The following is an 11,838-nucleotide window of genomic DNA, read 5'->3' on the forward strand; positions in this document are numbered from 1 at the left end:
CGTAAATAAGTCACTTTTTACACCCAAGGGAGACTTAGCGATCTATGCCCTAACTCACTAGGTTCTTCATGCAATGGCGGTCAATAGATAGTGTTAAGCACGGAACAGGTTCGAATCATGTTACCCACGAGATGGACGTATACAATAGCTAATGAGTAGACAAGGTCTCAATGCGTACAGTGAAAGATCGACAACTAGAAATAGATGAAAACGATAAAGGAAATTTGCAGTACCTCACTTTGTATAAAAATCACTATACTATGCTTGAGCGCGCTAAGCTTGACCAGAATTAAGACTACCTCCCCTTAGCTACATCTCTTAATTAATGATTAAACTTCAACCAAATATCGACGTATGTGAGGCGCACGATATAAGCTATCAGCTTCAGGGTCTATCAACTTGAACATATATTCTTATAAAAGTTAATTTAGGGAATATACTAATTCCTTAATATAATTACTTTAAGTAAGCTTGATAAATCTAGTTAATAATAATAATAATATTTAATACATAAAGAGAACTTAAAATATATTCCCTAAGGGATAAAATAGCTACTTTAATCCCCTATCTCAGCCCTCCAACTCAACATCATCAGAAACACTCGTCAAGACGCAGGCTCACGCACCCATCAACCAAGCATTGACCTGCAAACATCTTAAAGCATTGTGCCACCGTAATTCCGCCATGTGCTCTCTTGCCGAGGAGTCCCTTAAGCATTTCGGGTCTTGACCCGTCTTCGCCATGTCGAGGTCGAGCTCGCTGCGGGCATCGTTGCCGGAGCCAGGGTTGTGGCCCAAGTGGTGGCCAAAGTGGTAGGTTGAGCGGCAGTCGTCACGGGCACAGAGGTCGCGTTCACAGCATCAGCTGCGACAGCTGCGGCAGCCCCTCCGTTCATCATATCTAAGCTTGTGTAGTAGTCGCTCGTTCCATTATCAGGGTCCTGATCAGTGGGGGTGCAGCCAGAATCGGCCGCAGCAGATCCATGCTTGCCGCTGATAAATTGGCCATCCTCGTAGCCACCACCGCCAGATACAAGCATGTTCTCGGCGGCATCTTCGTACCAGCCGTTGATGAAGTCGCCGTGGAAGCAGTAGCCATTGCCCGAGGCGCTGCCGCACGACAGCTGGAAGGGAGCGTCACCGCTCCAGCCGTCCGGCACAACAGCATTGGTGTTATAGCGGGCAGCATACCGCAGCTGGGGGATCGCCTTCATACCTTCGGGACACTTGTTGGAATCGTCGCTCCAGTCGTACTCAGTGAGGTTGTCCGGGTTGACACAGTTAGGAAAGCGCAGCGAGACCTGCAGATGCTGGCCGCAAGTGCTGGTGGGAAACTTGGCGATGTCAGACTCACGCTCATCCGACCCCTCGCAGAACCACTCCAGTCCGTTGGAAGGGTGGTCAGCCTCGGCTTGGGTCTGCGCAGACGCGTTGCCGGAGATCATGGCGAAATCCTGGGGGATGGCGATTTCGGCAAAGGCATTAGTATAGTAAGTGCTAAAGCTGTATATAGGCACCTCAGTGAAGGTGTCACCGTCGACATAGTACAGCGTAGGGATCCCTTTCGGCAAAGTCAGATGTGAAGGAGGCATGATTAAGACAAACTGCCATCGGACGTACAGTAAACAGACAAGTCATTGGCATTCTGGCCGCTGTAGCAGCCCCCCTGCAGGTCGGCCGAGGTGGGGAGAGCGTTGGTGACCGCGTCGCTGCCGAAGAAAGTGTGCATATGCGAGGTGTAGGTGCCTGGAACGACGATCGGGTCAATGTTTTTGTTCATAAACGGCTCATGGTGAAGTTCGGTCCAAGCTGCTGCCAGGCTGGCGCTGACGACAAGGAGGGGCAGTGAAGAGCGCATCTTGATTAAAAAAGGACAGAAATAGAAGAAATGGTTAAAGAGAGTGTGTAGTGTACGATCGCTGATCACAGATCAGGGCATTGAATGAACGAATGAGTTTGGTGAAGGAAGGGAGCGAAACACACAAAAAAATAGACAGACAAGAAAAGATTGACGAGTAGATATCATTTCCAAGATGCAGCCGCCATCCAACATTTTATATGTTCAGCAGCCAGCGCATCACGATGATGCCTTCGAAAATCCTTGGCATGTCCGAGACACTATAGAATGGGCTAGCCAGAGCCCCATTTGGTGGAGTAGCTACATACGTGTGCGTGCTCCTGAATCCAATCTCACAAGTGGATACTCATCCGACTCAAAGCAGCAGGTTACCGCGAATCGTTCACCTATCACCTTCGCCCTAAGTCTGATGCATCTGCCTGCAGCTTCTGCCAGGATGGGTATCGACGGAGCGCTACGCGCAAGTCTCAGGTGGAGGAGGCCAAGCTGGCCACAGAGGGTGGGGAGGAACCTTTGCTTAGGACTCTATCCAGCTGCCGGTCGAGACAGTCAGGCCAGTGTAGTCTGGTTTCAGATCTAGGGGCCAAGACTTCCAGCAAGCGGCGTCTGAACTGAATATCCGACATGTCGGTCCCACTGAGAGTTTAGACGCGCAACATTGAACATAACGCAGAACAACCCTTGTAGTATTCCAACATTTGTAGCTTGAATGGCTGGAATACAGACCGGCTGTACCACCTGCATTCTTACCAAGTTTCTATGGCAGTGATTCCCCGTACGCGCTCTTTACTGGAACATGCACCAAAGCGCTGTATTTTACCCATCACTAACTGCAAGAAAAAGCTATCTGGATGCGCCATGCACCAACATATGAGTTGGATCGTAAATACGCGGCGGTTCATCCCAGCAACTAAGGCTAAGTTACAAGCGAAAAATTATCCTTACGTTGCAACCGGAAGTGTATGTGGGAATCTGTAGACATCTTACGAAAACCATCTTGTCTCTTTGTGACTTTCTCGCACCTCTATCGAACCATAAACAACTAACATGCTCAACCAGCTCGTTCGTGGATCTTAAAAAGTGTAATTCGCCATCTGGCGTGATAGAGAAAAAGACGCTGGCACTACTAGCAGGCCACACCGGTATCATCAATCGAATTATCATCAAGCAAACCCCCACCACTTCATGTCTTCATTACCCTGGGTCGAAACGGGATGTCCGACACCCTGGGCCCAGATGCCTTCTAGCTTACTGCCCAAGACATATGTAGTCCATCCGCTGACAGGACTATTGGTGAGCACTTGATCAGGGGTAGTGTCGTAACCAAGTACCGGGGCCCAATTGGCAAGCGACTTATTGAAGGTCGATGTACCAATGATGGCGTCCGCAGATCCTAAATAGAGTTGAATACTGGGATAAGTGCCAGTATATCCTGGGTACTGGTTTTTGATGTTCGCTGTGGAAGCAGCAGAATAAACGATGGCACTCTTGAAGACGTCAGGGTAGGCCCCTGCCAGGGTGAACTAAAATTCGCGTTGTCAGAGATCTCACATTGTGAGCTACCAAAGACGATAGACGTACAGCCATTGTTCCGCCGGAAGACACTCCAGAGACGAACACTTTGCTGGTATTAGCCTTGTATGTGCTGACCACGTAGGCAGCCATGCTAGCAATTGATTGACTTGCGCCACCACCGTTATGTAAAAGTGATTTGCTTGAGGTTGCATCCCAGGCACCTTGGGGGGATTCTGGGTAGACGGCAATAAAGCCGTACTGCTCCGCCAGCGTTGCATAAGGTGTAGATGTAAATTGCTGCTGGGCGTTGCCGGAAGCGCCATGGAGTGTAAATACGACGCCAGGAGAGGTGGCAACTTTGGCCGGAACGTAGATATACATGTTGAGACTACCAGGATTACTACCAAAATTGGCGACTTGCGTCAGAGTAGCCCGCTTGGCGAGAGCGCTCGCCATTGAAAGATCACCAAGGAGGGTAAGTGTCAAGAGATTAAGAAGCCTCATCGTGGGTACAACACTTTCGATGTTTGAATGATGGATGATGATAATAGAAAATTGTAAGCTAAAATGTGTTTGGATCGAAGACAAAGAACACACTAGATGATCGGTCTATGATGGATAACCTTACGATGAAGGCTATTATATAACAGGGGAAACGTCAAAGAACTAAAGCCCAATTTGAACTGTCGTCGCTCGGAAGCACAATATCCGAGTATGTTGGGCTTCGTGCGCAAGTTAATCGTTCTTGTCATGGCCCGAGGTCAAGATGATCGTCATCAACACATGTGTGGCCTTTATGCAAACCAATAACAACGATGATGATGGATACTTCATCTCGACAGGAAGTCACTAGATCGTAAAAAAGATTGCGGGGTGAGTCGTATTGTGGGGTGGCGGAAGATAAAGGGCTAGGTCGAATTGAGAATATCCGAACATGACAATGCACGGAACGCAGCAGCACACAGAAAGAAAGACCTTGCTTTCCAGGGGCCAGCTAGCCCAGACTAGGTTTGTGCCGGCTGGTTGACACGGAGTGGAGTCAAATGTCACACAATTCTGAGTACCCACCATTGAAGCAAGCGAGGGGAGTTGTTGAGACAAAATAAATTGATTGAAAACTAGCGAATGTTTACGAAGTCCTAGAGCATATTTCACACTCTTGTAGGTCGCCAAAGGGTATATACTTGTAGGGCCGCGATTCACTGTTTGATTGTTCGGGCATCTAGAGGGTATGAGCGGTATAGTTGTGTAGTTGTGTGGATCATGACGCACGGGCGATTCTCGCCTATGCGTGAGAACTATCGCTCTTCCCCTACCCACGTGTAGACTTAATGAAGGTAACAGCCTGACATGGATTCCAGATCTTAGACGCTGACCACAGTACTTGATGTTGGGCGGGTGACCTCCAGACAATGTCGTTTTGTTTAAACTGACGGTTAAAAGCTGCATGTTTTGAGACAGGGGGGGCGGGAACAATAAATAGACAAACAAAAAGAAGAAGAAAAAAAGATCATACACGGCCATTTTGGATCTTTGTACCCAGTTAGCCATCATGAATAGTACAAAATTATAGATGTCCTCAGTGGCACCACCATTTTGGTGAATGGCAATAATCGTCAATCAAAGGCTGAAATGAGCAATAATTACAGATCTAAGAACCCAATAAAGGTGTCAGTGAAAACGTCCTCCACGGCGTTGCTTGAAAAAAAAAAAACACGCTAGCTGTTGTTAGGAAAAACCTGCCATGGGCTTGACTATGACAAAGATGAGATTTAGACCGAAGCTATCGGCAAAAAGCGGTTTCAGAAATTCCGATGGTGAATTAGTCTGTGAAATATCCGGTCGGCTCGGTTGTTACGGGTTGGTATTCGGGTAGTTTGCGTTACCGATCAAGTGCTGTGCCACCTTGGCGTCCCAGCTCTCACTTCCCAACTAATCGGGATTGATGTAAACTGACACGCTTTCATATAGACAGGTGGCTACGCCAGGGATGACCCAACCCAAGCTGCAAATCCGATCGACCGTGGCGAAGTACGGGGTAGAAAATATGGCGCTATTGGACCACAGATATCCACACCGTTGATTACATCAAACCCACCGTTCCTGCCCACCCTTGCTCGGCTCAGACTTGGCAACTATTCTATTCAAGTCCCTGCTTTGCTTCCTGTTCCCAAAACTCTGTTTTGGTCCACATCTGGCCCATCTAGCCAATCATGTTCAGTGACTACGATCACGACTATGGCAGAGCAGAAAGGCGAGACGACCTCTAATGCTAGTATCGGTGGGAAATCATATGCTGTTGACCTCGAGAGGGTTCCCAGCTCAGTGATTAGAAGCAGCGTTGAGCTCGACGACGAGGAGTTTTGGGTCATGGAGAAACTGACGTGAAGTGAAGTCCCATTTTCTGCACGTTATTCCCGTGTCCAAGATGACAACATAAAGACAGTTTTATCTTCGATAGTTTTGCATTGTTTCAAGAAAATAATTTGTGATGGTGGGAAAAATAGCTTTTCCCGAAGGACTCTGACACATTGCGCTGCAATATTATGTATAAGCTCAATAGGTACAACGCTACAGGACTAATCCCCGTTCTCCGGTACGGGTCCGTCTTATTAGCTCGTTCCATCGCCCCTCTGCGCAACTACCTGCTCTAGTGTAACACAGTCGACCCCTTCCTGGATTCTCCCTCCTGAGATTCCCCATTGTCAGCCAGGTAACATTCTCGGATGCAATTCGCGCTCTCGAGAAAATTTCCAGTCGCATCATCTAGCTGCCTTTATACGTCGGATGGCTTACCTAACAAGAACAAAATCGCGTTTGCCGAGATGACCATCCGCAAGAGCGTGGTAGATATTTCCTGACTTAAGATAAAGAATAATAGCTGTAACTGGATCATGCGAGGCAACAAATTTTAGTGCTTTACCATCAAACACTACAATGTCTGTCGAAACATTTACTTTGAGGACACCACCATCCTTTCGCCTCAGAGCTTGTGCTCCATTTTTGATCACAAGAAGGAAAGCTTAGTTCACGGACATGGGGCTACTCGCTGAAATTTTCCACTCCATGACAGAACGGCATACGACGGTTGTAGCTTCCTGTACCACCATTATTATCGAGGCCCAGCCTATTACCTTTAGGAGGTTTATAAACGTGATGTTACTTCGGGATGATCTCCTTCACGCGACGGTTGTTGATGAATATATTTTGCTGGTTATCCATGTCACATTGCCATACACAATTGAATACCCTGTGACTTATGGATGTGGAGAAGTGTTAGTCATTCAACAAAGCAGGTTTTTCTTTCTTTTCTCCATATTAAAGATCCAATGAACGTAGCACTAGACTGGTTGGAGAGAAGGTAGGAGTCCTATCTCTTGCAGTATTGATACGACTCTTCTTTCTCATCATGGATTTCTTATGAATATCTATTCTCGTTTTTGTTCTTCCGTTAGGAATTTATGGTAGTCATGAAATGGACAGTTCTACCACTTCAAGTTGTCACGTAGGCAATTAATTCCGTTTCGTTTTTCTCAGTTCAGACGATGTAAAGGAGATTGTTTGACTGCGGAAGAGCCCACCTAAATGGAGTCAAGCGCGACGAGATGGGATTATCAATCAGCCGCGCGGCAACTCCACCGGACTCCATCATAATCAAGCCGTCACGACTTACCGCGCGCTGGACCAACTGCACGGAGGCCGTATGACAAATCGGTTTGTGAAAGACGGCATTGAGAAACCATAAGATACGGTAAGATCCGACAAAAGAAATCAACCCCCCATGTACTATTTTCCTGTGCATATCACATAATTCAACCTCCTTTTGTGCAATCTTTACTCATGGCCGGTGGTATTTTGAAGGTTGGCATCATTGCCGGTAGTCAGCGTCAAATCCAAGCTGGTAGCCAAATCACCGACTGGGTACAAAGAATTATCCAGAAACACTTGGGAAACAGCAACAACGTCAAACTGGAAAGGATCAATATCAAAGATCTCGATCTTCCGATCTATGATGAGCCGTACCCACCAGCTCAGATCACCAGCACCGACCAGTATACGAAAGACAGCACCAAAGCATGGTCAAGGATCGTTGCTCCGCTTGACGCATTCGTCATTGTTACGCCCGAATACAACCTCAACGTTCCGGCCGGCTTGAAGAATGCGATTGATCTGCTTTACTTTGAATGGACGAAAAAGCCGTTCTTTATCGTCAGTTACGGGGGCATGGGCGGAACATTTTCTTATGAGAACTTGAAGCGATCGTTAAGCCTTGCTATCAAGGCTCGCGTTGTGGAAAGCGGAGTGAACCTTGCTTTCGGTCCGGCAGAAAATGGGAACGCCCCGAAAGCTGTGACAGGGCAAGATTTGGGTTTATCTGTTACTGAGGACGGAACGTTGTGGGCAGATAAGAGGGGAGATATCACAAAAGGCTGGGATGAGTTAATAAGCTTGCTGAATCTAAACCCCGCGGAATAATTGTGTCTGTCGTGTGTAGATGCACGGGATGTAGCATAAACGTATCAATCAGCTACCTCTTGGTTATACTCACCTCCTACAGCTACCAATTGACTCGGTTCAACCGGATCTTACATGTGCATGTGAGATGTGGCTCGAAAGGTTAGAATAGGGACAGATATCCCGAATATGCCAGCAGCATGAATGATAATTTAATGCTTGAGCAAATTGACGAAGTATACGACCAGCTCAGGACAGGTCTAGTGTGCAGGATTGTAGCTGATCTATCATATACACCTCGGCTCGCGTTTCCTGAGACCCTATATCATGAGGGGATAACGGGATGAGAGCAAGATCAAAGCTATCTATTTCTTGATAAATGAACTCTCCCTTAACCAAGATTCGAATGTCTGGTGGGTAGGATGAACCTTTCTGAAAGTTGACCGATTCGCCTTATAACCCTCATCTCTAAACCAGTCGACCATTACCCCAAGCTCTTTAACTCCTGTCTTCACAGCCTTCCCTAGTAGACTAAATGTTGTAGGTGCTGGGTTCCCAGTGGTTCTGATAAAAGAGTCATCAAGTTGAGATGCTGTCAACTCATCGCTGGCCAGGCCTATTGCCTTTTTGTTCCAGATATCAGGATGTAAAAAAGCCTCTGCACCGAAGAAGCCAATATCCTTTGTCGAGACCCACTGTAGAGGCTTCTCTTTTAATGTATCGCGGAGTATGGTAAGGAGAACCTTACTCTCGAATCCTGGGGCTAGATTGTCCATAAAGATTGTAGGCCGCAAGACCGTCCAGCCCATGGGGGTCCCTTGTGCGGCATCACGCAAATGAAGCTCAATCTCATGCTTGGTCTTGAAATGCGGTACTGGTGTCGGGTTAAGCCAGGACCTCTGATCACCTCCGCGCTCAACACTACTGTAAACAAAATGCTGGACCCCTGCTTTGATTGATTCGTCCACCAAGCTTTTCCCCTGTTGGACCTCGATGCTGAGCGTCATGCTCTTGTCCGTGGAGACTGCAGCTTGTACCGAATATACACCCCACAAAGGGACTTCTCCAGCCACAGCCTTGGCAGATTTGAAAAGATCAGGGATGGCGTTGAGATCTCCTTCGACGAGCTTGATAGAAGAGGACTTCGCAGCGACGCGTTTGGCAGAGGTGGAATTTGCATTACGCGTGACTGCGAGGAGGAGAAAGTTGCTTGGCTGCCTTGTAAGCACCGAGTCAATCAGCGCTCCACCCTGTTTGCCGGTCGCTCCTGTGATCAGAAGAGCACGCGACATAACGGTTGAAGTTTGGACGATGTAGAAGAGAGGAATCGGCCAAGGAGAGAACGTGAGAAATTACCAGAAGCCCAGTCGAAACGAGGCGTGGCATACGATTTATGCTTATCGCACTGGAACTTGGTTTTGATCCAATACACACCCTCAACATTCAATAGGTGGATCCAGAGACTTGAAGAAGCGGGCATCGGCAGATGCCAAGATGCCGCAAGACCGACTAGTGGCAACAATATATCCACGCTTTACTCTACTAGGATATTCGCACCGAGTTTTACAGCCTTGACAATAAGTAGCGCCCTTTACCTATAAGACTGCACGGTTTGTTACAGTTATTCTTGACTAAGATGCAAGGGGCCTGCAGTGCCTGTCGCGCCGTGGACAATATCCAGCTGGGACTCTGCTAGCTTGGTACAGCTTAGCAGTCTTACCAGGCATCAATTTACTTCTAATTCATCTCTATAGGCTTCAGTATCTATGTATAGTTTATCTCTGTTCCTAAATACTAACCAGCCAATTAAGCAATCGCCTATGGTTATAATTATCATAGTTAGTTCAGCATACTATATATACTCCTCTCGATATCCGCCCTACTGTTCAGTCTGTGACGCGTACGATTACCATTGGCCCAGAAGAACCCGGCCATACTCGTTACCATTCCAGTACCGTGCGTCCTTTTTTGGTTATTGTCCCTATTGTGAAGCTAGTTTTGAGGCCGTCCGTTCCAAATATATGCCACCTCAGACCTGCTCCTTCAGGACCGACACCTAGGGACTCCAGCTATCATGATCTTATACTGAAACGATGCACCCCATATATAAATGTACTATTGTCCAAAACTGTCATTCATTCCGATCCATGCTGTGCCGACAGAAGAATTTTGCATAACGGTGCTGGTTGTCTGTGTGAATGACGTGATAAGGGACTTGGCTCCTCGGCACAGGGGAGGGAGGAGAAACTTGCTACAATAGTGTATTACAAAGCAGTCGCTGAAGCGTCTCGGGTAATTTCGGTGGGTGCTCTAGAGACCATAGACAAATAGGCGTCGATAACGCCAGCCCCTTTGCGAGCCGCGCGGTAGTGATGCACTATTCGGCATAGCACAGCCTTCAAAAGAGTCTTTAGTCGGTAATTTTGAGACTTTCACGGATAGACTATGTGTATGACTTGATGCCATAATTTTATAGATGGCAAATACCCGCGCGGCGGCATGCTAGACTCTGTCCTCGGAGCCTGAGCTGTTACATGCTCTCCGCATCAGAAACAAGGTACATCCCAGACCCAACTGATGCGTATATGAGTTCACGACAGTTCACTCAAAAGATTTCACTATCTGTTGTCCAGTTTGAACACATATGAATGAGTCTCATTAGTTGAAGCCACTCGGTATGTCTCTCATCGTCATAACCGGGGCCACAGGTGTGCAGGGTGGTTCTGTCGCCCGCATTTTTGCCCAAGCCCCAGCTTGGAAAGTTCGCGGACTGACCAGGAACCCAAGCAGCGATAAAGCTAAGCAGCTTGAAAGTCTTGGCGTCGAAATCGTCGCCGCAGATCTCAATAATCCTTTGACTCTACTTGGAGCCTTCAAGGGTGCGACAACCATATTTGGCATTACGGATTTCTGAGAAATCGCTCCCAACCATGGCCTTGAGGCTGCTGAAAATGACGAGGGACAGCAATTTATCAACATTGCTGATGCTTGTGCCCAGCTTTCGACTCTCAATCATTTGATTCTCAGTACCATGCCTAAGTGTAAAGAGATATCCAATGGCGAGCTGCCATGCCCTCACTGGGATGCAAAAGCGAGAGGCGGAGAGTACGTCAAGAAGGCTCATCCCGACCTGGCAGTGAAGACTACCTATGTGTGGCTAGGGTGCTATTTAGTAAATATGGTCAACCAGCCCTCAATGTCCCCTCAGCCATATTTAGGTCAATATATATTGGCTCAACCTTCCAAAGCCGATGCTATCGTACCTGTGGCTGGAATTGTCTCTCTCAACACGGGCATTGTCGTCCATGCGATCATTTCTCAGACGGCAAAGGCGTATACGAAATATGTGCCCATTGTTATCAACTTTATACCATGGACAGCTGTGGTCGAGGGATGGAGTAAGACGACCGGCAAATCCGCCGTATGCTGAATTGATGGACACGGACATCTCCAAGCTTCTCGGAACTGTATTTGGCCCAGAAATGGCCAGTCAGTTCAGATTCAGTGAGCAATACCCCGATTGGTACACATACTATCCTCAAGAAACCATATCTGTCGGCGATCTTGGAATTGAAGACGAAGTATATAACTTTGTGCGAGGACTTGACTACCTGAAGGACAAAATCATAGCCACCACTGTCTCCAAAGCTTAGTGGTAGCGATACCAAATGGATCAATGGTACTTCTTCGGATTATGAGAGCCTAACTCATACTCAAGCAGTAATAAGACGACACGAATAAGGATTAGCCGCGGTAGGTAGCATCTATTCAGGCCAGTCATTGTGTTGCAGGAAATATAATATAAGTATTAAGGCAAAGTCCTTCGGCGCTTATGTCACCGCTCTTACGTCGTAGACCTTTTAAAATTGAAGTCCATGGACACTTTTGGTGTGGCTGCTGCACTCTCTTCATACCCACGTCACTCCGCGTGCTCATTCGACATCTTGTCCCAAGATTTATACGAGAGTCCAAGGCAGGTGGCGGAGTGTGCCATAGACAGCAACGATGTAG

General features: G+C 47.4%; 6 protein-coding genes across 6 annotated transcripts; 2 read left to right on the top strand and 4 right to left on the bottom strand.

The window, feature by feature from the left end:
• Window positions 1-709: 709 nt before the first annotated feature.
• Window positions 710-1,857, bottom strand: FMAN_09519 (uncharacterized protein; the record flags this gene model as incomplete). The annotated part of the gene is made up of 2 exons (XM_041830372.1): window positions 710-1,560; window positions 1,620-1,857. The coding sequence occupies 2 exons, from the start codon at window positions 1,855-1,857 to the stop codon at window positions 710-712; spliced, it is 1,089 nt and encodes a 362-aa protein (XP_041681042.1).
• A 1,163-nt stretch (window positions 1,858-3,020) lies between these two features.
• FMAN_09520 (uncharacterized protein) lies at window positions 3,021-3,828 on the bottom strand (the record flags this gene model as incomplete). Its single annotated transcript, XM_041830373.1, has 2 exons — window positions 3,021-3,380; window positions 3,439-3,828. The coding sequence occupies 2 exons, from the start codon at window positions 3,826-3,828 to the stop codon at window positions 3,021-3,023; spliced, it is 750 nt and encodes a 249-aa protein (XP_041681043.1).
• A 393-nt stretch (window positions 3,829-4,221) lies between these two features.
• On the bottom strand, window positions 4,222-4,923 carry FMAN_09521 (uncharacterized protein; the record flags this gene model as incomplete). Its single annotated transcript, XM_041830374.1, has 1 exon — window positions 4,222-4,923. The coding sequence occupies one exon, from the start codon at window positions 4,921-4,923 to the stop codon at window positions 4,222-4,224; it is 702 nt and encodes a 233-aa protein (XP_041681044.1).
• Window positions 4,924-7,212: 2,289 nt separating this feature from the next.
• Window positions 7,213-7,848, top strand: FMAN_09522 (uncharacterized protein; the record flags this gene model as incomplete). The annotated part of the gene is made up of 1 exon (XM_041830376.1): window positions 7,213-7,848. One exon carries the CDS (start codon window positions 7,213-7,215, stop codon window positions 7,846-7,848), a length of 636 nt encoding a protein of 211 aa, XP_041681045.1.
• A 344-nt stretch (window positions 7,849-8,192) lies between these two features.
• FMAN_09523 (related to nucleoside-diphosphate-sugar epimerases) lies at window positions 8,193-9,119 on the bottom strand (the record flags this gene model as incomplete). Its single annotated transcript, XM_041830377.1, has 1 exon — window positions 8,193-9,119. One exon carries the CDS (start codon window positions 9,117-9,119, stop codon window positions 8,193-8,195), a length of 927 nt encoding a protein of 308 aa, XP_041681046.1.
• A 1,385-nt stretch (window positions 9,120-10,504) lies between these two features.
• On the top strand, window positions 10,505-11,480 carry FMAN_09524 (uncharacterized protein; the record flags this gene model as incomplete). Its single annotated transcript, XM_041830378.1, has 3 exons — window positions 10,505-10,706; window positions 10,743-11,225; window positions 11,308-11,480. 3 exons carry the CDS (start codon window positions 10,505-10,507, stop codon window positions 11,478-11,480), a joined length of 858 nt encoding a protein of 285 aa, XP_041681047.1.
• Between the last annotated feature and the right edge of the window lie 358 nt (window positions 11,481-11,838).

This window comes from Fusarium mangiferae (assembly GCF_900044065.1).
Source record: "Fusarium mangiferae strain MRC7560 genome assembly, contig: FMAN_scaffold004, whole genome shotgun sequence".
Classification (NCBI taxonomy): domain Eukaryota; kingdom Fungi; phylum Ascomycota; class Sordariomycetes; order Hypocreales; family Nectriaceae; genus Fusarium; species Fusarium mangiferae.